This window comes from Oncorhynchus masou, unplaced genomic scaffold (genome assembly GCF_036934945.1).
Source record: "Oncorhynchus masou masou isolate Uvic2021 unplaced genomic scaffold, UVic_Omas_1.1 unplaced_scaffold_1132, whole genome shotgun sequence".
Classification (NCBI taxonomy): Eukaryota; Metazoa; Chordata; class Actinopteri; order Salmoniformes; family Salmonidae; genus Oncorhynchus; species Oncorhynchus masou.
The window spans coordinates 171,030-198,727 of record NW_027001063.1 but is presented as its reverse complement, the minus strand read 5'-3'; the positions used below and the strand labels follow the sequence as shown (position 1 = coordinate 198,727).

Sequence of the window (27,698 nt, the reverse complement as noted above, 5' to 3'; positions counted from 1 at the left end):
TTGCCGACTACCCAGTCTAAAAAAAGAGCCCAACGACTATAGTATCACGCCTAATACTGAGGTACATTTCCACAATGGTTTCCTGAGGGGCCACCAGACATCAAAAGGCTATGCTGGCATTATAAAAAGGTCTCAGAGGCATCTGAAATCAATTAAGGTCGAAGTGTGGTCGAATTAGAGGAGAGATCAGACTGCAGAAATGGTCTGTGGCTGGTAGGCAAAGAATCTCCACTTTAATATTCTCTCAAATACAACAGAACTAAAAAGGCAGCTGACCGCAGCCGATGCTCGAGTCCCAACTGACAACCCTATTCCCTGTATAGTGCACTACTTTTGATCAGAGCCCTGGTCTAAAGTAGTGCACTATACAGGGGAATAGGGGACCGTTTGGGACTCACACAATTAATCTCTCACTGCAGCTGAGGTTGAATGAAACACACAAAAGTCAATTTTTGAAAACTCATCAAACTTTCACCACAGAAAGGATTAAATATACATCATGATTTATTCTCACAGAAAAATAAGAAAGAAAAAAAAAAACTGTTGACAAGAGAACTAGTTTTATTTTGTACATTATTTGGGACGACAGAAGAAGGTTTGTGGTGTGTACAGTAAATGTCACCTGGATGTAAATGAGTACTAGGAACAAGACAGAAGAAGAAGAAGACGCCTAGCAACAGCCTTCTGATGGATCACTTCATCCTGTAGTCTTCCGGTCTGCAGATAGAACAACACGGACATTACAACTCAGTCATGTAGAACAGCAACATAAATGTCATCTCCATAAGAATAACCCGTAGAATAGAAGGTTGAATGAAATATCACCGTGGTAACTATCATGTAAGCAATATGGTCTTAAAGCAGAAACAGAAGACAGTTATTACTAAGTAAAGTAGCTCTACTATTCACAACAGACAACTTTATATTGTATTACATTAGTATGTGTTGACGGTATTAGATTGAGACCGTGTCCAGAGTGCTTGGTGAGTGTTGATGTGATGTCTGTCAGTGAATATCAACTAGGTCTTTAATAAAAAGGGCCAGGATTGGTTTGACCTTGAACATCACCAGAGGTCAATTACATCGCTGGAATTCCAGGCCTGAATGGGCTCACTGATTGGTTCTTAAGATTAGATCAGTAAACAGAGAAACACATCATTTATCACAATACACTGTCCTGACAGGACTATATACTGATGACTGCTAGGGCTGACAGGACTATATACTGATGACTGCTAGGGCTGACAGGACTATATACTGATGACTGCTAGGGCTGACAGGACTATATACTGATGACTGCTAGGGCTGACAGGCCTATATACTGATGACTGCTAGGGCTGACAGTGTCCTGACAGGACTATATACTGATGACTGCTAGGGCTGACAGTGTCCTGACAGGACTATATACTGATGACTGCTAGGGCTGACAGGACTATATACTGATGACTGCTAGGGCTGACAGGCCTATATACTGATGACTGCTAGGGATGACAGTGTCCTGGCAGGACTATATACTGATGACTGCTAGGGCTGACAGGACTATATACTGATGACTGCTAGGGCTGACAGGACTATATACTGATGACTGCTAGGGCTGACAGGACTATATACTGATGACTGCTAGGGCTGACAGGACTATATACTGATGACTGCTAGGGATGACAGGACTATATACTGATGACTGCTAGGGCTGACAGGACTATATACTGATGACTGCTAGGGCTGACAGGACTATATACTGATGACTGCTAGGGCTGACAGGACTATATACTGATGACTGCTAGGGATGACAGGACTATATACTGATGACTGCTAGGGCTGACAGGACTATATACTGATGACTGCTAGGGCTGACAGGCCTATATACTGATGACTGCTAGGGCTGACAGGACTATATACTGAGGACTGGTAGGGCTGACAGTGTCCTGACAGGACTATATACTGATGACTGCTAGGGCTGACAGGGCTATATACTGATGACTGCTAGGGCTGACAGGACTATATACTGATGACTGCTAGGGCTGACAGGACTATATACTGATGACTGCTAGGGCTGACAGGACTATATACTGATGACTGCTAGGGCTGGCAGGACTATATACTGATGACTGCTAGGGATGACAGGACTATATACTGATGACTGCTAGGGATGACAGGACTATATACTGATGACTGCTAGGGCTGACAGGACTATATACTGATGACTGCTAGGGATGACAGGACTATATACTGATGACTGCTAGGGCTGACAGGACTATATACTGATGACTGCTAGGGCTGACAGTGTCCTGGCAGGACTATATACTGATGACTGCTAGGGCTGACAGTGTCCTGACAGGACTATATACTGATGACTGCTAGGGCTGACAGTGTCCTGACAGGACTATATACTGATGACTGCTAGGGCTGACAGTGTCCTGACAGGACTATATACTGATGACTGCTAGGGATGACAGGACTATATACTGATGACTGCTAGGGCTGACAGTGTCCTGACAGGACTATATACTGATGACTGCTAGGGCTGACAGTGTCCTGACAGGACTATATACTGATGACTGCTAGGGATGACAGTGTCCTGACAGGACTATATACTGATGACTGCTAGGGATGACAGGACTATATACTGATGACTGCTAGGGATGACAGTGTCCTGACAGGACTATATACTGATGACTGCTAGGGCTGGCAGGACTATATACTGATGACTGCTAGGGCTGACAGGACTATATACTGATGACTGCTAGGGCTGGCAGGACTATATACTGATGACTGCTAGGGCTGACAGTGTCCTGACAGGACTATATACTGATGACTGCTAGGGATGACAGGACTATATACTGATGACTGCTAGGGCTGACAGTGTCCTGACAGGACTATATACTGATGACTGCTAGGGATGACAGGACTATATACTGATGACTGCTAGGGCTGGCAGGACTATATACTGATGACTGCTAGGGCTGACAGTGTCCTGACAGGACTATATACTGATGACTGCTAGGGCTGACAGGACTATATACTGATGACTGCTAGGGCTGACAGGCCTATATACTGATGACTGCTAGGGCTGACAGGACTATATACTGATGACTGCTAGGGCTGACAGGCCTATATACTGATGACTGCTAGGGCTGGCAGGACTATATACTGATGACTGCTAGGGCTGACAGGACTATATACTGATGACTGCTAGGGATGACAGGACTATATACTGATGACTGCTAGGGCTGACAGTGTCCTGACAGGACTATATACTGATGACTGCTAGGGATGACAGGACTATATACTGATGACTGCTAGGGATGACAGGACTATATACTGATGACTGCTAGGGATGACAGGACTATATACTGATGACTGCTAGGGCTGACAGGACTATATACTGATGACTGCTAGGGCTGGCAGGACTATATACTGATGACTGCTAGGGCTGACAGGACTATATACTGATGACTGCTAGGGCTGACAGGACTATATACTGATGACTGCTAGGGCTGACAGTGTCCTGGCAGGACTATATACTGATGACTGCTAGGGCTGACAGTGTCCTGACAGGACTATATACTGATGACTGCTAGGGATGACAGGACTATATACTGATGACTGCTAGGGATGACAGGACTATATACTGATGACTGCTAGTGCTGACAGGACTATATACTGATGACTGCTAGGGATGACAGTGTCCTGACAGGACTATATACTGATGACTGCTAGGGCTGACAGGCCTATATACTGATGACTGCTAGGGCTGACAGGCCTATATACTGATGACTGCTAGGGCTGGCAGGACTATATACTGATGACTGCTAGGGCTGACAGTGTCCTGGCAGGACTATATACTGATGACTGCTAGGGCTGACAGGACTATATACTGATGACTGCTAGGGCTGACAGGACTATATACTGATGACTGCTAGGGATGACAGGACTATATACTGATGACTGCTAGGGATGACAGTGTCCTGACAGGACTATATACTGATGACTGCTAGGGATGACAGGACTATATACTGATGACTGCTAGGGCTGACAGGACTATATACTGATGACTGCTAGGGATGACAGGACTATATACTGATGACTGCTAGGGCTGGCAGGACTATATACTGATGACTGCTAGGGCTGACAGGACTATATACTGATGACTGCTAGGGCTGACAGGACTATATACTGATGACTGCTAGGGATGACAGGACTATATACTGATGACTGCTAGGGCTGACAGTGTCCTGACAGGACTATATACTGATGACTGCTAGGGCTGACAGGACTATATACTGATGACTGCTAGGGATGACAGGACTATATACTGATGACTGCTAGGGCTGACAGTGTCCTGACAGGACTATATACTGATGACTGCTAGGGCTGACAGTGTCCTGACAGGACTATATACTGATGACTGCTAGGGCTGACAGGACTATATACTGATGACTGCTAGGGCTGACAGGACTATATACTGATGACTGCTAGGGCTGACAGTGTCCTGACAGGACTATATACTGATGACTGCTAGGGCTGGCAGGACTATATACTGATGACTGCTAGGGATGACAGGACTATATACTGATGACTGCTAGGGCTGACAGGACTATATACTGATGACTGCTAGGGCTGACAGGACTATATACTGATGACTGCTAGGGCTGACAGGACTATATACTGATGACTGCTAGGGCTGACAGTGTCCTGACAGGACTATATACTGATGACTGCTAGGGCTGACAGGACTATATACTGATGACTGCTAGGGCTGACAGGACTATATACTGATGACTGCTAGGGCTGACAGGACTATATACTGATGACTGCTAGGGATGACAGGACTATATACTGATGACTGCTAGGGATGACAGTGTCCTGACAGGACTATATACTGATGACTGCTAGGGCTGGCAGGACTATATACTGATGACTGCTAGGGCTGACAGGACTATATACTGATGACTGCTAGGGCTGGCAGGACTATATACTGATGACTGCTAGGGCTGACAGGACTATATACTGATGACTGCTAGGGATGACAGGACTATATACTGATGACTGCTAGGGATGACAGTGTCCTGACAGGACTATATACTGATGACTGCTAGGGATGACAGGACTATATACTGATGACTGCTAGGGATGACAGTGTCCTGACAGGACTATATACTGATGACTGCTAGGGCTGACAGGACTATATACTGATGACTGCTAGGGCTGACAGGACTATATACTGATGACTGCTAGGGCTGACAGGACTATATACTGATGACTGCTAGGGATGACAGGACTATATACTGAGGACTGGTAGGGCTGACAGGACTATATACTGATGACTGCTAGGGCTGACAGGCCTATATACTGATGACTGCTAGGGCTGACAGGACTATATACTGATGACTGCTAGGGCTGACAGGACTATATACTGATGACTGCTAGGGATGACAGGACTATATACTGATGACTGCTAGGGCTGACAGGACTATATACTGATGACTGCTAGGGCTGGCAGGACTATATACTGATGACTGCTAGGGCTGGCAGGACTATATACTGATGACTGCTAGGGCTGACAGGACTATATACTGATGACTGCTAGGGATGACAGTGTCCTGACAGGACTATATACTGATGACTGCTAGGGATGACAGGACTATATACTGAGGACTGCTAGGGATGACAGTGTCCTGACAGGACTATATACTGATGACTGCTAGGGATGACAGTGTCCTGACAGGACTATATACTGATGACTGCTAGGGTGTGATACACTGATGAGCAGAGTACTATGGGAAATGTAGTTTACAAAGTGGAGTTGTTGCCTGAAACAGATTTCCTATCCTTTCCCAGACTCCCATCTTTATAGACAGGTTGACAGATAAAAATCACTGTTTTGTTTCCAAGTCTTGATCATTAAAATGTGTTCTATCATCAATTACATTTTGGGTTTTATTGTCCCCTTGACGTTTTCTTTCTGTGGTGAACGTGAAGTGTTCCTTGAACACGGTGTTACTGTAAAGAATTGAACTTGGAGCCTCCTCCCTATTTTAAAATGGAAACCACCTGAGGTGATGTTTCACCCACCAGACATCACACTGTTCATCTCAACGTTTCCATTTGAAAGAAAAGGACCGTCTCTGCTCAAGTCTTTGAGAAAAGAAGAAACATCTTTAAAAAAGGATTGTTAACAAGTTTCATAAAGTCTCCTCCTTTAAGTTGGTCTTCGTATTAAAAACAGCACTTCTCAGCTGCAGGAAAAACCCCAAATAGAATACAGCTTTAGGACACATGTTCTGCTCTTACCTTGAATGACAAGTTCCAAAATGGCACCCTGTTCCCTTTATAAAAGTGCCCAGGTCAAAAGTAGGGCACTACATAGAGGAAAGGGTGCCCTTTTGGGACACAGACTTTGTGTAATGTCATGAGAAAGGTAAGATTGGGATAATTAACTTGAGATTGATGACATTCGCACGCAAAGTGAGGGGATTTTAAATAAAAGGCTACATTTCATCACTGGATGGAAAACGTGAGGGTCGTGTCAAATGTCAATTTAATCTTCTTTTGGAAAATATTTCTCGCAAAACCAAAAAAAAAAGAAATTCCATGAATGTGATTAATTTGAGTGATCTGGGTTAGCTACAGGGTTAGTGTTGATTGAAATGTAGGCTACCTTATAAGTGTGATACATATGTCTAGACGGGCTTTTCACGTTGAAATGGAGGAGGAGATGACATAGATCACATACATTCCAGAATGAAAGGCAATCAACTAGGGAAACACGGTGTATCCTTACTATAGCTAGTGACTGTATGTCTGGGGCTCCTCCTTACTATAGCTAGTGACTGTATGTCTGGGGCTCCTCCTTTCTATAGCTAGTGACTGTATGTCTGGGGCTCCTCCTTACTATAGCTAGTGACTGTATGTCTGGGGCTCCTCCTTTCTATAGCTAGTGACTGTATGTCTGGGGCTCCTCCTTACTATAGCTAGTGACTGTATGTCTGGGGCTCCTCCTTACTATAGCTAGTGACTGTATGTCTGGGGCTCCTCCTTCCTATAGCTAGTGACTGTATATCTGAGGCTCCTCCTTTCTATAGCTAGTGACTGTATGTCTGGGGCTCCTCCTTACTATAGCTAGTGACTGTATGTCTGGGGCTCCTCCTTACTATAGCTAGTGACTGTATGTCTGGGGCTCCTCCTTCCTATAGCTAGTGACTGTATGTCTGTGGCTCCTCCTTCCTATAGCTAGTGACTGTATGTCTGGGGCTCCTCCTTTCTATAGCTAGTGACTGTATGTCTGGGGCTCCTCCTTACTATAGCTAGTGACTGTATGTCTGAGGCTCCTCCTTACTATAGCTAGTGACTGTATGTCTGGGGCTCCTCCTTACTATAGCTAGTGACTGTATGTCTGAGGCTCCTCCTTACTATAGCTAGTGACTGTACGTCTGAGGCTCCTCCTTACTATAGCTAGTGACTGTACGTCTGGGGCTCCTCCTTTCTATAGCTAGTGACTGTATGTCTGGGGCTCCTCCTTACTATAGCTAGTGACTGTATGTCTGGGGCTCCTCCTTACTATAGCTAGTGACTGTATGTCTGAGGCTCCTCCTTCCTATAGGTAGTGACTGTATGTCTGGGGCTCCTCCTTTCTATAGCTAGTGACTGTATGTCTGGGGCTCCTCCTTTCTATAGCTAGTGACTGTATGTCTGGGGCTCCTCCTTTCTATAGCTAGTGACTGTATGTCTGGGGCTCCTCCTTTCTATAGCTAGTGACTGTATGTCTGGGGCTCCTCCTTCCTATAGCTAGTGACTGTATGTCTGGGGCTCCTCCTTCCTATAGCTAGTGACTGTATGTCTGGGGCTCCTCCTTTCTATAGCTAGTGACTGTATGTCTGGGGCTCCTCCTTTCTATAGCTAGTGACTGTATGTCTGGGGCTCCTCCTTTCTATAGATAGTGACTGTATGTCTGGGACTCCTCCTTTCTATAGCTAGTGACTGTATGTCTGGGGCTCCTCCTTCCTATAGGTAGTGACTGTATGTCTGGGGCTCCTCCTTCCTATAGCTAGTGACTGTATGTCTGGGGCTCCTCCTTTCTATAGCTAGTGACTGTATGTCTGGGGCTCCTCCTTTCTATAGCTAGTGACTGTATGTCTGAGGCTCCTCCTTTCTATAGCTAGTGACTGTATGTCTGTGGGACTCCTCCTTTCTATAGCTAGTGACTGTATGTCTGGGACTCCTCCTTTCTATAGCTAGTGACTGTATGTCTGGGGCTCCTCCTTTCTATAGCTAGTGACTGTATGTCTGGGGCTCCTCCTTTCTATAGCTAGTGACTGTATGTCTGTGGGACTCCTCCTTTCTATAGCTAGTGACTGTATGTCTGGGACTCCTCCTTTCTATAGCTAGTGACTGTATGTCTGGGACTCCTCCTTTCTATAGCTAGTGACTGTATGTCTGGGACTCCTCCTTTCTATAGCTAGTGACTGTACGTCTGGGGCTCCTCCTTTCTATAGCTAGTGACTGTATGTCTGGGACTCCTCCTTTCTATAGATAGTGACTGTATGTCTGGGACTCCTCCTTTCTATAGCTAGTGACTGTATGTCTGGGGCTCCTCCTTTCTATAGCTAGTGACTGTATGTCCGGGGCACCTCCTTTCTATAGCTAGTGACTGTATGTCCGGGGCTCCTCCTTTCTATAGCTAGTGACTGTATGTCCGGGGCTCCTCCTTTCTATAGCTAGTGACTGTATGTCTGTGGGGCTCCTCCTTTCTATAGGTAGTGACTGTATGTCTGGGGCTCCTCCTTACTATAGCTAGTGACTGTATGTCTGGGGCTCCTCCTTTCTATAGCTAGTGACTGTATGTCTGGGGCACCTCCTTTCTATAGCTAGTGACTGTATGTCTGGGGCTCCTCCTTACTATAGCTAGTGACTGTATGTCTGGGGCTCCTCCTTTCTATAGCTAGTGACTGTATGTCTGGGGCTCCTCCTTCCTATAGCTAGTGACTGTATGTCTGAGGCTCCTCCTTTCCTCCTACGCAGGGGAATAGAGGAGGGGATAGAGGAAGGAGGGATGAAGGGATGAATAGAGGAGGGATGAAGGAGTGAATAGAGGAGGGATGAATGGGTGAAGAGGAGGGATGATTGGGTGAATAGAGGGGGGATGAAGGGGTGAATAGAGGAGGGATGAAGGGGTGAATAGAGGAGGGATGAAGGGGTGAATAGAGGAGGGATGAAGGGGTGAATAGAGGAGTGATGAATAGAGGAGGGATGAAGGGGTGAATAGAGGAGGGATGAATGGGTGAATAGAGGGGGGATGAATGGGTGAAGAGGGGGGATGAATGGGTGAATAGAGGAGGGATGAATAGAGGAGTGATGAATGGGTCAATAGAGGGATGAGTAAAGGAGGGATGAATGGGTGAATAGAGGAAGGAGGGATGAATGGGTGAATAGAGGAGGGATGAAGGGGTGAATAGAGGAGGGATGAATGGGTGAATAGAGGGGGGATGAATGGGTGAATAGAGGGGGGATGAATGGGTCAATAGAGGGATGAGTAAAGGAGGGATGAATGGGTGAATAGGAGGGAATAGAGGAAGGAGGGATGAATAGAGGGGGGATGAATGGGTGAATAGCAGGATGAAATGTCACCGTGCCAACAGTAAACTGTTTAATCTACAGTGTTTTATGAAGGACATATACATTGCAATCCCCCCGAACCTCTCCCAACCCTCCAACTCAAAACCCACTCACAGTGCAGAGGTAGGCCCATTCAGGCTTGCAGTGGAGTAGTATAGACTATCAATCACACCTGGCTATATTTCACCATGGAGAAGACAGGCCAGAGTAGCCTATGGATCAGAACAGGCTATATCTCCCAGGGTAGGAATGCCTGAGGTTCAAGCCTGCTTGACTGGCCATCCCTCTCTCTGGAGAAACAAAGGCAGCCTGTAGCTATAGCAGCCTACGGTTCTGAGCAGGTCTAGCTATCCATCCTTCACAGAGAGGCCACAGTATAGCAGCCTGTGGTTCTGAGCAGGTCTAGCTAACCAGCCTTCACAGTGAGGCCACAGTATAGCAGCCTGCGGTTCAGGGCAGGTCTAGCTATCCATCCTTCACAGTGAGGCCACAGTATAGCAGCCTGTGGTTCTGAGCAGGTCTAGCTATCCATCCTTCACAGTGAGGCCACAGTATAGCAGCCTGTGGTTCAGGGCAGGTCTAGCTATCCATCCTTCACAGTGAGGCCACAGTATAGCAGCCTACGGTTCAGCGCAGGTCTAGCTATCCATCCTTCACAGTGAGGCCACAGTATAGCAGCCTGTGGTTCAGCGCAGGTCTAGCTATCCATCCTTCACAGTGAGGCCACAGTATAGCAGCCTGCGGTTCAGGGCAGGTCTAGCTAGCCATCCTTCACAGTGAGGCAGCCTCCCTAGCTACAGTATAGCTCACAGTGGGTTAGAAATGAAGGCCACAGTATAGCAGGCTATGTTTCAGGGCAGGGAAGCTGGCAGACCATCCCTCACAGTGACTGAGCCTGGCACCGTAGCCTTGGCTGGGCATCGTGCCTCACCACATTAACAAAAGTGCCACAATCAGGGGCAGAGCTACTCACTGAGACACATCATACATCACCCCTGGAGGAGAATATAGTGGTGCTGGCTGTCTCAACCCGCCACGGACTACATGAGGTAAATACATATTTATGATAATGACAATCCCATTTCTATTAGGCTTACCGGGGCTTGCAAATCTAACCAGACTATTTATTCAGAGATTGTTTACACTGAGCCACAGAGGCAGTCAGTGAGGATGTCTGAGCAAGATGCTATCCTAGCTATAGAACATCAACAACATGATGCTATCCTAGCTATAGAACATCAACAACATGATGCTATCCTAGCTATAGAACATCAACAACATGATGCTATCCCAGCTATAGAACTAAGTACAGTAGTCGTTATTTTGATAGTTCCATGCTCCTCTCCTGCTGTGGAAACCAACTAGAAGAGTGATTTCTCTCCTCATTGCTGGCAGCCGAACGCTCCACTATTCTCACACACAGACACCACCGACTCAGTTCTCAGTCTCCTCCTGTTAACTCCCCGTTAGCTCCCCAGTTAACACCCTATAAACACTACACCAGTTAACACCCTATAAACACTACACCAGTTAACACCCTATAAACACTACACCAGTTAACACCCTATAAACACTACACCAGTTAACACCCTGTAACCACTACACCAGTTAACACCCTATAAACACTACACCAGTTAACACCCTATAAACACTACACCAGTTAACACCCTATAACCACTACACCAGTTAACACCCTATAAACACTACACCAGTTAACACCCTATAAACACTACACCAGTTAACACCCTATAAACACTACACCAGTTAACACCCTATAAACACTACACCAGTTAACACCCTGTAACCACTACACCAGTTAACACCCTATAAACACTACACCAGTTAACACCCTATAAACACTACACCAGTTAACTCCCTATAACCACTACACCAGTTAACACCCTATAAACACTACACCAGTTAACACCCTGTAACCACTACACCAGTTAACACCCTATAAACACTACACCAGTTAACACCCTATAACCACCCTGTAACCACTACACCAGTTAACACCCTATAAACACTACACCAGTTAACTCCCTATAACCACTACACCAGTTAACACCCTGTAACCACTACACCAGTTAACACCCTGTAACCACTACACCAGTTATCACCCTGTAACCACTACACCAGTTAACACCCTATAACCACTACACCAGTTAACACCCTGTAACCACTACACCAGTTAACTCCCTATAACCACTACACCAGTTAACACCATGTAACCACTACACCAGTTAACACCCTGTAACCACTACACCAGTTAACACCCTGTAACCACTACACCAGTTATCACCCTGTAACCACTACACCAGTTAACACCCTATAACCACTACACCAGTTAACACCCTATAACCACCCTGTAACCACTACAACAGTTAACACCCTATAACCACCCTGTAACCACTACACCAGTTAACACCCTGTAACCACCCTGTAACCACTACACCAGTTAACACCCTGTAACCACTACACCAGTTAACACCCTATAACCACTACACCAGTTAACACCATGTAACCACTACACCAGTTAACACCCTGTAACCACTACACCAGTTAACACCCTGTAACCACTACACCAGTTAACACCCTGTAACCACTACACCAGTTAACACCCTATAACCACTACACCAGTTAACTCCCTATAACCACTACACCAGTTAACACCCTGTAACCACTACACCAGTTAACACCCTGTAACCACTACACCAGTTAACACCCTATAACCACTACACCAGTTAACACCCTATAACCACTACACCAGTTAACACCCTATAACCACCCTATAACCACTACAACAGTTAACACCCTATAACCACCCTGTAACCACTACACCAGTTAACACCCTGTAACCACCCTGTAACCACTACACCAGTTAACACCCTGTAACTACTACACCAGTTAACCCCCTTTTAACCACTACACCAGTTAACACCCTATAACCACTACACCAGTTAACACCCTGTAACCACTACACCAGTTAACACCCTGTAACCACTACACCAGTTAACACCCTGTAACCACTACACCAGTTAACACCCTATAACCACTACACCAGTTAACACCCTATAACCACTACACCAGTTAACACCCTGTAACCACTACACCAGTTAACACCCTGTAACCACTACACCAGTTAACACCCTGTAACCACTACACCAGTTAACACCCTATAACCACTACACCAGTTAACACCCTATAACCACTACACCAGTTAACACCCTGTAACCACTACATCAAGTCACTGTTAAGCTTCATTTCTCACTTCTGTGTTATTCCAAGTGAGTTATCGCTGCAGTCCATTTGAGGATGTGTGATCAGAATCGCAGATTCCCCCTAAACCCCAGCAGCAGCAGCATTCTCCCAGTAGAACAAACATTCTCCCAGTAGGCCAAACTTCCTCCCAGTAGGCCAAACATTCTCCCAGTAGGCCAAACATTCTCCCAGTAGGCCAAACATTCTCCCAGTAGGCCAAACATTCTCCCAGTAGGCCAAACATTCTCCCAGTAGGCTAAACATTCTCCCAGTAGGCCAAACATTCTCCCAGTAGGCCAAACATTCTCCCAGTAGGCCAAACATTCTCCCAGTAGGCCAAACATTCTCCCAGTAGGCCAAACATTCTCCCAGTAGGCCAAACATTCTCCCAGTGGGCCAAACATTCTCCCAGTGGGCCAAACATTCTCCCAGTAGGCCAAACATTCTCCCAGTAGGCCAAACATTCTCCCAGTGGGCCAAACATTCTCCCAGTAGGCCAAACATTCTCCCAGTGGGCCAAACATTCTCCCAGTGGGCCAAACATTCTCCCAGTGGGCCAAACATTCTCCCAGTAGGCCAAACATTCTCCCAGTGGGCCAAACATTCTCCCAGTAGGCCAAACATTCTCCCAGTGGGCCAAACATTCTCCCAGTAGGCCAAACATTACACTACAAGAATTATGTCACGGAATCCTGGAATGTCACTGTTTTCTGTCAGATTGAAAACTCTACATTTCCTTTCATTACAGACAGGAAGTAATGTAGTGGCTGTTCTGGCCGTCTCATTATCACGTCAGTGTCTATTTCCTGTGTGATATGTTTTAATGGATACGCTCCGTAGGGTCGTCCTGACCAATCACTGCGGTGGTTACTAGAGAAACCCCATATAAACATACTGCTCTCTATAAAACCCTCCTCGGCTCCACTGCTCATTGGGGTGAATTACTGGCCTCGTAAAAAGTTAGCATGAATTCGATTACAGAGTACCTCTCTAGTATTTCAATACGACGTTAAGAGGAAAGATCTTCAGTGCATTAACACACGTGGGGTGTCAGTGTTTGAGAAAGTGAGGTTCACAGTCAATCTTCAGAGAAACATCAACAACCCCAACGGGGTTCCATCTTGAGTCCTCAGCCACCACTCTACAGTAGTTGCTTTCGATTGCAATCAGCATTGGTAGGGCCTCGTGTGTGTGTGTGTGTGTGTGTATGAGAGGTCAGTCCATGGCCCAGACCACCATTTCCCCTCATTGAGCCATACACTTACTTAACTCTATAGGAACATGACCGATCACGTTTCAACAGGCCGTGCTCTTTATCATAATGGACTCATTTGTCAGGCCGGTAACAAGAACCCGTTTCTCACATCAATAAAGAGGAAGACGGTGCTATACTTCTCCCATCCTTACTTACCGGTAATAACAGAAGTAGGTTTCACACGAACACACACAAAATTGTTTTATCCCGTTCTTCACTAAATCATTATTTGGGGTTTCTACTAGTTATTTGAATGTTTGTGGTAAGCTAAAGCTAGCGTAACATTTAGGTCATAACATGCTTAAAGATTTGCCCGCTCTGGTAGAGAGCAGTATCATAAGGCATTTAACTGCGTCACGGCTGATGTGAATAGCAGGCTGTGGACTGAGGAACGATGGATCACTGCCATGGCTGTAGGAACACAGCGGTCTGTAGTGGAACTATGGTATGTGTCTGTTCCTCTATAAACCAGTCTGTTCCTCTATAAACCAGTCTGTTCCTCTATAAACCAGTCTGTTCCTCTATAAACCAGTCTGTTCCTCTATAAACCAGTCTGTTCCTCCATAAACCAGTCTGTTCCTCTATAAACCAGTCTGTTCCTCCATAAACCAGTCTGTTCCTCTATAAACCAGTCTGTTCCTCTATAAACCAGTCTGTTCCTCTATAAACCAATCTGTTCCTCTATAAACCAGGCTGTTCCTCTATAAACCAGTCTGTAGTGGAACTATGGTATGTGTCTGTTCCTCTATAAACCAGTCTGTTCCTCTATAAACCAGTCTGTGGACTGAGGAACGATGGATCACTGCCATGGCTGTAGGAACACAGCGGTCTGTAGTGGAACTATGGTATGTGTCTGTTCCTCTATAAACCAGTCTGTTCCTCTATAAACCAGTCTGTTCCACTATAAACCAGGATGTTCCTCTATAAACCAGGATGTTCCTCTATAAACCAGTCTGTTCCTCTATAAACCAGTCTGTTCCTCTATAAACCAGTCTGTTCCTCTATAAACCAGTCTGTTCCTCTATAAACCAGTCTGTTCCTCTATAAACCAGGCTGTTCCTCTATAAACCAGGCTGTTCCTCTATAAACCAGGCTGTTCCTCTATAAACCAGGCTGTTCCTCTATAAACCAGGCTGTTCTAAATGAGCTAGAGATTCAGCGCAGGCCGGGGTGGAGAGAGCTGTGTGTGTGTGTGTGAGGATATGTGGGTGTGATTAAGGATGGTGTGGGTGTGTGTGACGATGTGAGAGAGAGAGGGTGTGTGTGTGTGTTTGCACGTATGCGTCCATGGAGGAAGACTGGGAGAAGAAGGTACTCACGGGGTCCACAGAGTGGGGAAGGCTTCTCGCTCCTCCTGGCTGTACTCATTCAGCCTGCGAGGGATCTCTCTGGGCTGAGGCAGCTCCTCCGTCAGGTTCAGAAGGATGTCTTCAGGAAGATCCTGCCATACAATTACATACAACAGTCATTTAAATGGATCTGTATGGCACCGAGGCTCTAGCCAGGGACAGGAACACAGTCTTAGGTGTGTAGGTTTCTTTACTTTTCAGAGAGGGAAAACACACCTGGGTTAGAGAGAGGTGCAAGTCAAAGGAAAATAAGACTTTTCTATTTATATACCGTATAATGAGAAGCTAGAGTCAGACTAGACTTGTCTAAATGCTTTACCACAATGGAAACAAGTCAGACTTGCGTTTAATTGGAAACAAGTCAGACTTGCGTTTAATTGGAAACAAGTCAGACTTGCGTTTAATTGGAAACAAGTCAGACTTGCGTTTAATTGGAAACAAGTCAGACTTACGTTTAATTGGAAACAAGTCAGACTTACGTTTAATTGGAAACAAGTCAGACTTACGTTTAATTGGAAACAAGTCAGACTTGCGTTTAATTGGAAACAAGTCAGACTTGCGTTTAATTGGAAACAAGTCAGACTTGCGTTCAATTGGAAACAAGTCAGACTTGCGTTTAATTGGAAACAAGTCAGACTTGCGTTTAATTGGAAACAAGTCAGACTTGCATTTAATTGGAAACAAGTCAGACTTGTGTTATCGCTGATATTTCTATGTCTGTTCTGCTTGTTCTTGGCTGAATGTGTCATCATTTAAAATGATTAAACAAATTCAAATCAATCAAATCAACATGTCAAGACATATTCAGTCCACAACAGGAGAACAAAGACCAGTTATTTTATCTTCAGGGAAGAGGTGTCGTGTGTGGCGTCATTCTTTTTACTAAAACTTCTCATGTCATCTTCACACATATTAGATGTGAAAGTCTTAAAAGTCAAGTCTCACATCTTCAGGGAAGAGGTGAAGCCGTTGCATCATGGTCCTTCTGGAGAGGTTCCTCGGCAGCATCCCGTACACTGCCAGCTTCACTATCTGGAGGAAGAAGAGGAAGATAGAAGAAGAGTGGACTCCAGCGCTTGGATAGGCTACTCAGATTCAGTCCTCAATGGCACACTAGCGCACTATACAGGGAATCCTAGATCACTATATAGGGAATCCTATTGAACTATATAGGGAATCCTAGATCACTATACAGGGAATCCTAGATCACTATACAGGGAATCCTAGATCACTATACAGGGAATCCTAGATCACTATACAGGGAATCCTAGATCACTATACAGGGAATCCTAGATCACTATACAGGGAATCCTAGATCACTATACAGGGAATCCTAGATCACTATATAGGGAATCCTAGATCACTATATAGGGAATCCTAGATCACTATATAGGGAATAGGGTGCCATCCCCGACACTTACACAGACATTTGATATAAGAGCGTTGGATCAGGGTTGTCATGGTTACAGCTCTGGAGAAGAACACGGTTGAGGTCCATCATTGAACCTTTAATATGTCCCCAGTGGTGACCAGTAGAGATCCTGTTAGGTCCAGACAGGGATACTACTAAGCAGGATCAATGAGTCAGCCAGCTAACTTCCCTCATGTGTTTTTAGAAGTATATACGGGCATGGTCTAATTTACCCAACATCCAAAAACACATAGGTTTAGCTTTCTTAAATGAAACCGAAAAACAATAGATATATCTGATGTCAGAAGGTGAATTCACCAATTTGTAAGTCGCTCTGGATAAGAGCGTCTGCTAAATGACTTAAATGTAAATGTAAATGTAAATATATTTCTGGTTGTTCATCAAAGTTAGATGGCTAAATAATTGATTCTTCTTTGTACTATACCCCTCAGGTCTGTTCTCTGTGACCCTGTCCAGAAACAACCCCTCTATTTACCCTTATCCCCTAGAGACACTTGGGTGGATCTGATAGAATGTACTAGATTAAGCAATATGGTAATATCTCCTCCACCTTACCCTCTCTAGATAGTAAAGAGTCTCCCCTGTAGACAACTTTATATACCCCTGCAATATTCTCCTAACATTTTTACAAGCTGGTTCTATTCCTCGTATCCCTCCCTCACTCTGTGGTGTGACACATATTCAGTGTTTCTTGGAGCGATGTGTCACGATCGCCAACTGGTAGCAAATCATTTCGGTCATGTGAAAAAAATGGTGTTATCCTCGAACTAATACCCTGAATGCTCAACTCTGGGCAGGCAGGTAGCAGGTGGTTAGAGCGTTGGGCCAGTAACCGAAAGGTTGAAGGATCAAATCCCTGAGCTGACAAGGTAAAAACCTGTCCTTTTGACCCTGAACAAGGCAGTTAACCCATTGTTCCCCGGTAGGCCGTCATTGTAAATCATAGTTTGTTCTTAACTGACTTTAAATAAAGTTTACATAAAACGTGCCTCTGCCCAGCTGCCCCTCCTCTGCCCCTCCCTGCTCCCAGCTGCCCCTCCTCTGCCCCTCCCTGCTCCCAGCTGCCCCTCCTCTGCCCCTCCCTGCTCCCAGCTGCCCCTCCCTGCTCCCAGCTGCCCCTCCTCTGCCCCTCCCTGCTCCCAGCTGCCCCTCCCTGCTCCCAGCTGCCCCTCCTCTGCCCCTCCCTGCTCCCAGCTGCCCCTCCTCTGCCCCTCCCTGCACCCAGCTGCCCCTCCTCTGCCACTCCCTACTCCCAGCTGCCCCTCCTCTGCCCCTCCCTGCTCCCAGCTGCCCCTCCTCTGCCCCCAGCTGCCCCTCCTCTGCCCCTCCCTGCTCCCAGCTGCCCCTCTGTCCCTCCCTGCACCCAGCTGCCCCTCCTCTGCCCCTCCCTGCTCCCAGCTGCCCCTCCTCTGCCCCTCCCTGCTCCCAGCTGCCCCTCCTCTGCCCCTCCCTGCTCCCAGCTGCCCCTCCTCTGCCCCCAGCTGCCCCTCCACTGCCCCTCCCTGCTCCCAGCTGCCCCTCCTCTGCCCCTCCCTGCTCCCAGCTGCCCCTCCTCTGCCCCTCCCTGCTCCCAGCTGCCCCTCCTCTGCCCCTCCCTGCTCCCAGCTGCCCCTCCTCTGCCCCTCCCTGCTCCCAGCTGCCCCTCCTCTACCCCTCCCTGCTCCCAGCTGCCCCTCCTCTGCCCCTCCCTGCTCCCAGCTGCCCCTCCTCTACCCCTCCCTGCTCCCAGCTGCCCCTCCCTGCCCCTCCCTGCTCCCAGCTGCCCCTCCCTCCTTCCGTTGGCAAAACAACCATCAAAATGACATGTTATTCCTACATGACCGTCCACCACTCAAATCCATCCTGTGAGGGGAAGAAAAATCCAAATGTCCCCAAATGTCTCTCATCTACCATTTCCAACTTAATCCCTTCATACATATCTATCCCCTGTGAAAATTAAATCAGTCCTACTCCTGTTAAATGACGACCGTGGTGTGTGGAAGATGGATGTGTGTTGTATAGGGACACCATCCGTCACCACGGCTACAGAAGGTGGATGTCACCCCGACGTGATCATTACCCACAATTACCTCTGATAGATTCTCCCCCCGTTGGAATAACTCAGCTAGAGACATGCATCCATCTCATTAATGGAGGTGTAACGTGCTAGAGGAACCTGAGGAGAGGGGGCTGGAGACGGGAGGGGGGAGAGAGAGGAGGGGAAGGAAGATGCAACTGGCATGGGCTGGGGAGGAGCACTGAGGAGAGGGGGGGGGGGGCTGGAGACGGGAGGGGGACTGAGAGGAGGGGAAGGAAGATGCAAATGGCATGGGCTGGGGAGGAGCACTGAGGAGAGGGGAGGGGGCTGGAGACGGGAGGGGGGAGAGAGAGGAGGGGAAGGAAGATGCAACTGGCATGGGCTGGGGAGGAGCGCTGAGGAGAGGGGAGGGGGCTGGAGACGGGAGGGGGAGAGAGAGGAGGGGGAAGGAAGATGCAACTGGCCAGGGCTGGGGAGGAGCACTGAGGAGAGGGGGGGCTGGAGACGGGAGGGGGGAGAGAGAGGAGGGGGAAGGAAGATGCAACTGGCCAGGGCTGGGGAGGAGCGCTGAGGAGAGGGATGAGGACAGTTAGGGAGAGGTGGGCTAGGGGAGAGAGGAGGTTTGGAGAGGGCTAGTGCGGCTGGGGTAGGATACCGTGTGGCTGTTCTGGGGTAGGATACCGTGTGGCTGTTCTGGGGTAGGATAACGTGTGGCTGTTCTGGGGTAGGATAACGTGTGGCTGTTCTGGGGTAGGATAACGTGTGGCTGTTCTGGGGTAGGATAACGTGTGGCTGTTCTGGGGTAGGATACCGTGTGGCTGTTCTGGGGTAGGATACCATGTGGCTGTTCTGGGGTAGGATACCATGTGGCTGTTCTGGGGTAGGATACCATGTGGCTGTTCTGGGGTAGGATACCATGTGGCTGTTCTGGGGTAGGATACCATGTGGCTGTTCTGGGGTAGGATACCATGTGGCTGTCCTGGGGTAGGATACCATGTGGCTGTCCTGGGGTAGGATACCATGTGGCTGTCCTGGGGTAGGATACCATGTGGCTGTCCTGGGGTAGGATACCATGTGGCTGTCCTGGGGTAGGATACCATGTGGCTGTTCTGGGGTAGGATACCATGTGGCTGTTCTGGGGTAGGATACCATGTGGCTGTTCTGGGGTAGGATACCATGTGGCTGTCCTGGGGTAGGATACCATGTGGCTGTTCTGGGGTAGGATACCATGTGGCTGTCCTGGGGTAGGATACCATGTGGCTGTTCTGGGGTAGGATACCATGTGGCTGTCCTGGGGTAGGATACCATGTGGCTGTTCTGGGGTAGGATACAAAGCTAACTAAAAAGCAGCATTCCCCAAGAGAGGATGACTTTCACTTTAGCAGTGACAAATTCATGAACTTCTTTGAGGAAAATATTATGATTAGTTTCTGGCAATTTTTCCGCATGGAATAGCCTTCATTTCTCAGAACAAGAATAGACTGATGAGTTTCAGAAGAAAGTGCTTTGTTTCTGGCCATTTTGAGCCTGTTATCGAACACACAAATACCGATGATCCAGATACTCAACTAGTCTAAAGGCCAGTTTTATTGCTTCTTTAAAATCAACACAACAGTTTTCAGCAAGGTTTTCTAATGATCAATTAGCCTTTTAAAATGATCAACTTTGATTAGCTAACACAACGTGCCATTGGAAGACAGGAGTGATGGTTGCTGATAATGGGCCTCTGTACACCTACAGTATGTAGATATTCCATTAAAAATCAGCCGTTTCCAGCTACAATAGTCATTTAGAACATTTACAATGTCTACACTGTATTTCTGAGCAATGTGAAATGGACAAATTTGTTTTGCTTTTCTTTAAAAAAAACATGGACATTTCTTAGTGACCCTGAACGGTAGTGTATATGTGGGGTTAGCTACAGGTACATTTAATTAATATATATGTGGGCTTAGCTATAGGTACATTTCCTCAGTGAACCACTTGGGATGGCACTGTTGAAACATTCATGTATTTGAGGCAACACAAACAAAAAGTAAACACTAAAACATAATTAAGACCATCCATCTAAATAAGAGCAAGGCAGAGAGGAGAGAAAACATATAGAGCTGAATTTATCCTGAAATGGGTTTAGTTTTATTCCTTGAAAAAGTTCATCTCTGGGTTGTAAATAAGCTGTGCTGCTGTTCCTCTATCTTCCCGCCCACCCAGCTAGGCCTTTCCTCAGACTACAGTAGACCTTCTCCTAAAGGTCTAATCGTCTGACAGACCTGCATCAGCAGAGATCCTGGGTGTCTGTGATAATACACAAGTGTCTCTGTCTGAAATCCTCCCTGATGGTCCTGCAGGAGAACACTCCCCCTCTGTCTGAAATCCTCCCTGATGATCCTGCAGGAGAACACTCCTCCTCTGTCTGAAATCCTCCCTGATGATCCTGCAGGAGAACACTCCCCCTCTGTCTGAAATCCTCCCTGATGATCCTGCAGGAGAACACTCCCCCTCTGTCTGAAATCCTCCCTGATGATCCTGCAGGAGAACACTCCCCCTCTGTCTGAAATCCTCCCTGATGGTCCTGCAGGAGAACACTCCCCCTCTGTCTGAAATCCTCCCTGATGATCCTGCAGGAGAACACTCCTCCTCTGTCTGAAATCCTCCCTGATGGTCCTGCAGGAGAACACTCCCCCTCTGTCTGAAATCCTCCCTGATGATCCTGCAGGAGAACACTCCCCCTCTGTCTGAAATCCTCCCTGATGATCCTGCAGGAGAACACTCCTCCTCTGTCTGAAATCCTCCCTGATGATCCTGCAGGAGAACACTCCTCCTCTGTCTGAAATCCTCCCTGATGATCCTGCAGGAGAACACTCCTCCTCTGTCTGAAATCCTCCCTGATGGTCCTGCAGGAGAACACTCCCCCTCTGTCTGAAATCCTCCCTGATGATCCTGCAGGAGAACACTCCCCCTCTGTCTGAAATCCTCCCTGATGGTCCTGCAGGAGAACACTCCCCCTCTGTCTGAAATCCTCCCTGATGGTCCTGCAGGAGAACACTCCTCCTCTGTCTGAAATCCTCCCTGATGGTCCTGCAGGAGAACACTCCTCCTCTGTCTGAAATCCTCCCTGATGGTCCTGCAGGAGAACACTCCCCCTCTGTCTGAAATCCTCCCTGATGGTCCTGCAGGAGAACACTCCCCCTCTGTCTGAAATCCTCCCTGATGGTCCTGCAGGAGAACACTCCCCTCTGTCTGAAATCCTCCCTGATGGTCCTGCAGGAGAACACTCCCCCTCTGTCTGAAATCCTCCCTGATGGTCCTGCAGGAGAACACTCCCCCTCTGTCTGAAATCCTCCCTGATGATCCTGCAGGAGAACACTCCTCCTCTGGAACCAGAGGGGCGGGAGACTTACAAGGACAGACAATTCATTACACCATAATTCATTCCCTCTCTCTCACACCAGCGGGCCATTTGTAACCTTTATAGACAAAACACGTCACACAACTGTGGGACAGCTCATATTTCATCACATGAACATCGATACATAACAGCAATGCAAAATGCAACTGCTGTCCTGAACGACGTGCAATTCTGACATTTTTATGAAATGCAGCTTCATCCCGGCCGAGGAATGAAACTTTAAAGGCTGAAGTTACTGTAGAGGTACACCTGAGAGGACAGCGGTTATTCAGTGTTTCCAAACAGACTGCAGTCACTCCTACAGACAGTGAGTCGTCACGTGGCTGTGGCTTGCTCTATAAAACAGTAGTTAACTCCCCGGTCAGTTTATTAGGTACACCATCCTGTTCACGTAAACGGATCGCTCCGACAGACAGCGAGTCGTCACGTGGCCGTGGCTTGCTCTATAAAACAGTAGTTAACTCCCCGGTCAGTTTATTAGGTACACCATCCTGTTCACGTAAACGGATCGCTCCTACAGACAGCGAGTCGTCACGTGGCTGTGGCTCGCTCTATAAAACAGTAGTTAACTCACTGCTCAGTTTATTAGGTACACCATCCTGGCCGTGGTCACGGCTTGCTCTATAAAGCAGGCAGACAGGCATCAAGGCATTCAGTTACCCTTCTATTGAACGTCAGAACGGGCAAAACCAGTGACCGAAGCGACTTTGAGCGCGGTATGACCGTCGGCGCCAGGCGAGTCGGATCCAGTACCTCAGAAATGGCTGCATTCCTGGGCGTTTCACACACGACAACGTCTAGAGTTTACTGGGAACGGAGCGACAAACACAAAGCATCCAGTCAGCTGCAGTCCTGTAAAACAGCTGGTTGATGAGAGAGGTGGAAGGAGAAGGATAAGAATCATGCAAAGCCAACCGGCAGCCCCCAAACAGACAAATAACAGCACAGTGCAACAGTGGTGTGTTGAACAGCATCTCAGAACACACATCTCGTCGCTCCCTGTCATGGATGGACTGTTGCAGCAGACGACCACACCGGGTTCCACTCCTATCAGCCAATAACAAGAAGAAGTGTCTTCAGTGGGCACATGATCACCAACACTTGAGGAGTGGAAAAACATTCTCTGGTCCGACGAATCGCGGTTTCTGTTGAGTCAAGCTGATGGCCATCAGAGTCCTGATGGTGTCAATGGTACAGGCTGGTTGCTGTGGTGTACCGCCATCGAATCTGCAGCAACTGCGTGATGCCATCGCGTCAACATGGACCAACATCCCTGTGGAATGTTCCCGAAGAATTCTGGCTGTTCTGGAGGCAAAGGGTGGGGTCCGACTCGGTACTAGACGAGTGTACCTAATAAACTGACTTGCAAAACTTACCGCTTTGGGGTCTTTCGAATGGAGCTGGGTGGCTGTGACTTGTTTAAATCCACCCGGGTACCTTTGGGAAAGAAACAAGACTGAAATTAGAGGAAGACAATCAACTTTACACACATAGGCTTAGTCAACCACATCACTCATTACACAGATCAGTTCACATGCTCCATGATTTCAACAAAGTTCTTCTTGATTGATGAGTAAACACAGGTACAGAATAACACTGGTGTGTGTTCACTGGTTATTCCATGTGTAACAGACAGACAGTCTGAGGCAAGACCTTACTGGGTGTGAGAGGAGTACATCTTCTGCTCCCATTTGTTCCCAGAGAAGGCTATGTGTCTGCTGTTCATGACTACTACATGGTCTCCAACATCACCTGAGGAACACAGAGACGCGTGCTCATTAGAAAACATCACAAACTCCGCAGAAACATATTTTGCTGACATGTTCCAAGGCATGTTCTTCTAGCTCCTTTCAAAAGATTATCAAGGAATGCAGGAAAAGATTCATCATTTGATTGCCTGCCACCACAACAAAAAGGTGGTTTCTGAATTAGATATAATGGGTACTGAATGATAGATGACTAAGTGGTTGACTTGCAGGTAGTCTAGTGGTTAGAGTGTAGGGACGGCAGGTAGCCTAGTGGTTAGAGTGTTGGGACGGCAGGTAGCCTAGTGGTTAGAGTGTAGGGACGGCAGGTAGCCTAGTGGTTAGAGTGTAGGGACGGCAGGTAGCCTAGTGGTTAGAGTGTAGGGAAGGCATGTAGCCTAGTGGTTAGAGTGTAGGGAAGGCATGTAGCCTAGTGGTTAGAGTGTAGGGACGGCAGGTAGCCTAGTGGTTAGAGTGTAGGGACGGCAGGTAGCCTAGTGGTTAGAGTGTAGGGACGGCAGGTAGCCTAGTGGTTAGAGTGGAGGGACGGCAGGTAGCCTAGTGGTTAGAGTGTAGGGGCAGGCAGGTAGCCTAGTGGTTAGAGTGTAGGGACGGCAGGTAGCCTAGTGGTTAGAGTGTAGGGGCAGGCAGGTAGCCTAGTGGTTAGAGAGGAGGGACGGCAGGTAGCCTAGTGGTTAGAGTGGAGGGACGGCAGGTAGCCTTGTGGTTAGAGTGGAGGGACGGCAGGTAGCCTAGTGGTTCGAGTGTCGGGACGGCAGGTAGCCTAGTGGTGAGAGTGTAGGGACGGCAGGTAGCCTAGTGGTTAGAGTGTAGGGACGGCAGGTAGGCTAGTGGTTAGAGAGGAGGGACGGCAGGTAGCCTAGTGGTGAGAGTATAGGGACGGCAGGTAGCCTAGTGGTTAGAGTGTAGGGACGGCAGGTAGCCTAGTGGTTAGAGTGTAGGGACGGCAGGTAGCCTAGTGGTTAGAGTGTAGGGACGGCAGGTAGCCTAGTGGTTAGAGTGTAGGGACGGCAGGTAGCCTAGTGGTTAGAGTGTAGGGACGGCAGGTAGCCTAGTGGTTGGAGTGTAGGGACGGCAGGTAGAATAGTGGTTAGAGTGTAGGGACGGCATGTAGCCTAGTGGTTGGAGTGTAGGGACGGCATGTAGCCTAGTGGTTAGAGTGTAGGGATGGCAGGTAGCCTAGTGGTTAGAGTGTAGGGACGGCAGGTAGCCTAGTGGTTAGAGTGTAGGGACATCCCGCCTGGTTTGCCCTTAGTGGGACTATCGTTTGTTTTTCAACAGGACAATGACCCAACACACCTCCAGGCTGTGTAAGGGCTATTTGACCAAGAAGTAGAGTGATGGAGTACTGCATCAGATGACCTGGCCTCCACAATCTGCAACCTCAACCCAATTGAGATGGTTTGAGATGAGTTGGACCACAGAGTGAAGGAAAAGCAGCCAACAAGTGCTCAGCATATGTGGGAACTCCTTCAAGACGGTTGGAAAAGCATTCCAGGTGAAGCTGGCTGAGAGAAGGTCAAGAGTGTGAAAAGCTGTCATAAGGGCAAAGGGTGGCTACTTTGAAGAACCTAAAATATATTTTGATTTGATTAACACTTTGTTTGGTTACTACATGATTACATGTGTTATTTCATAGTTGTGATGTCTTCACTATTATCCTACAATGTAGAAAATAGTCAAAAATAAAGAAAAATTAATGAGTAGGTGTGTCCAAACTTTTGACTGGTACTATATAAAACAAGAGAATGAACCCTTCTTAGTTTGAATGGTCATTCAACAACCAGCATGAAACATGTAATAGAATAGGTATAACAGGGTCATAGAATAGGATTCCAGCCGTTAAGAGCACAGCTCCAGGGATGAGGAGAAAGAGACAGGGTTCTCTGTCCCTCAGGGTCCCTGCCCACACACAACCGTTAACAGAGCACAGCTCCAGGGATGAGGGGACAGTAATGGACAGGGTTCTCTATCCCTCAGGGTCCCTGCCCACACACAACCGTTAACAGAGGATCTCCAGGGATGAGGGGACAGTAATGGTCCCTGCCCACACACAACCGTTAACAGAGCACAGCTCCAGGGATGAGGGGACAGTAATGGTCCCTGCCCACACACAACCGTTAACAGAGCACAGCTCCAGGGATGAGGGGACCGTAATGGACCCTGCCCACACACAACCGTTAACAGAGCACAGCTCCAGGGATGAGGGGACAGTAACGGACATGGTTCTCTATCCCGAGGGGCTGCCGAGTGGCGCAAGGAACTGTATCTCAGTGCAAGATGCGTCACTATAGTACCAGGTTCGAATCCAGGCTGTATCACATTGGGAGTCCCATAGGGCGGCACACAACTGCCCCAGCGTTGGCCGGGGTAGGTCGTCATTGTAAATAAGAGTTTGTTAACTGGTTAAAGGTTACACATATCCCTCAGGGTCCCTGTCCACACATGGACCTTCACATCAGGTGACGCCTCACCTCACAGTCAAATCAAATTAGTGTGAATAGACACAGGTTTTGAAGGAATGCTGAAGGCAGTTGATGAAAAATAAGTGGTGTGTCTGGGTACTATGCCTTCTGGTTATGTGCATAGTTGGGGTCTATTGGTTTCACAGTGATACTTTAGCGCCACCATGTGGTCATTGTTATAGCCACGAACAAATCTCTGAATATGGAGAATATGTCCTGGCTGGCTGTGAAGAAAACATCAAATTAAATACTCAAATCAACTACAGACTGTATTTGCACAGTCACACACATTCAGCAAAACACATCATTTCTAAAACGGGCATACTAGCTAGCTGTCTACTTACTCAGTGCATGGTAGATAGGTTTGTGTTTCCCCTGTAGCCTGATTGCACACATAGTGGCAATCTTCCCTGGAGGCTGCATCCGAGCGTCTATCAGGTACCACGACCTGGCAAAGGTAGCCCATTGCTGAATACAGGAGAACAGAGAGAGATCAAGTCAATTCAGAGTTTCAGACACAGTAGTAGCACAGCATCCCTCATCAACACACAGTTGTCAGCTCTCAAGCCACAAACACGTAGCTGCAGGCTGGCTTGGGCACACGGATTATATTCATACAATAAATCATTGCAAGAAAAGATCCCACTGTAATTTAAGAATACGATTAATAAAGAGATTAGCTAGCTGGACAGATTGCGGATAGCTAGCTAGCTAACGTTAACTACATGTACCATCGGATAGCGATGAGTTTTGCATATAACTGACACATTTACACATTTAATGCTGGTTCTAAATATAATTACGTATAAAAAATAAAGTATTACCTGGGCAGATTTAGTAAAACTGGACATACTACTTGCATTACAAGCACATCATTCCAGATTGACCCCCAATGTGAGCAGATGGTGCAGCGTTGTGTTGAGTCGAAACATGGATAAAAAAACTTCGTTCCTTGGTCCAAATTGTAAATCTGTTCCTGAAATTCTGAATGGATAACTAGTACATTTTCGGTGAATAATATGTAACCGATGATATTGGTATATTTTAGGGAGAAAACCATCAAAGAATATGCCAAACAATATTTGGTTTTGATAATATCGCTCATGGTCATTAAACATGTATTTTCCCG

General features: G+C 47.2%; 1 protein-coding gene across 2 annotated transcripts; it reads right to left on the bottom strand.

The window, feature by feature from the left end:
• Positions 1-486: 486 nt before the first annotated feature.
• LOC135529331 (large ribosomal subunit protein uL13m-like) lies at positions 487-27,479 on the bottom strand. Of its 2 annotated transcripts, XM_064958117.1 has the most exons (7): positions 27,394-27,479; positions 26,914-27,037; positions 23,997-24,090; positions 23,715-23,775; positions 16,426-16,512; positions 15,451-15,572; positions 487-717 (listed from the first exon to the last, which is right to left on the bottom strand). In XM_064958117.1, the coding sequence occupies exons 1-7, from the start codon at positions 27,418-27,420 to the stop codon at positions 693-695; spliced, it is 540 nt and encodes a 179-aa protein (XP_064814189.1). In that variant the 5' UTR covers positions 27,421-27,479; the 3' UTR covers positions 487-692. The 2 variants fall into 2 exon arrangements, with proteins under 2 accessions (XP_064814189.1, XP_064814190.1); XM_064958118.1 differs by lacking the exon at positions 487-717 and having other exon boundaries at positions 15,447-15,572.
• Between the last annotated feature and the right edge of the window lie 219 nt (positions 27,480-27,698).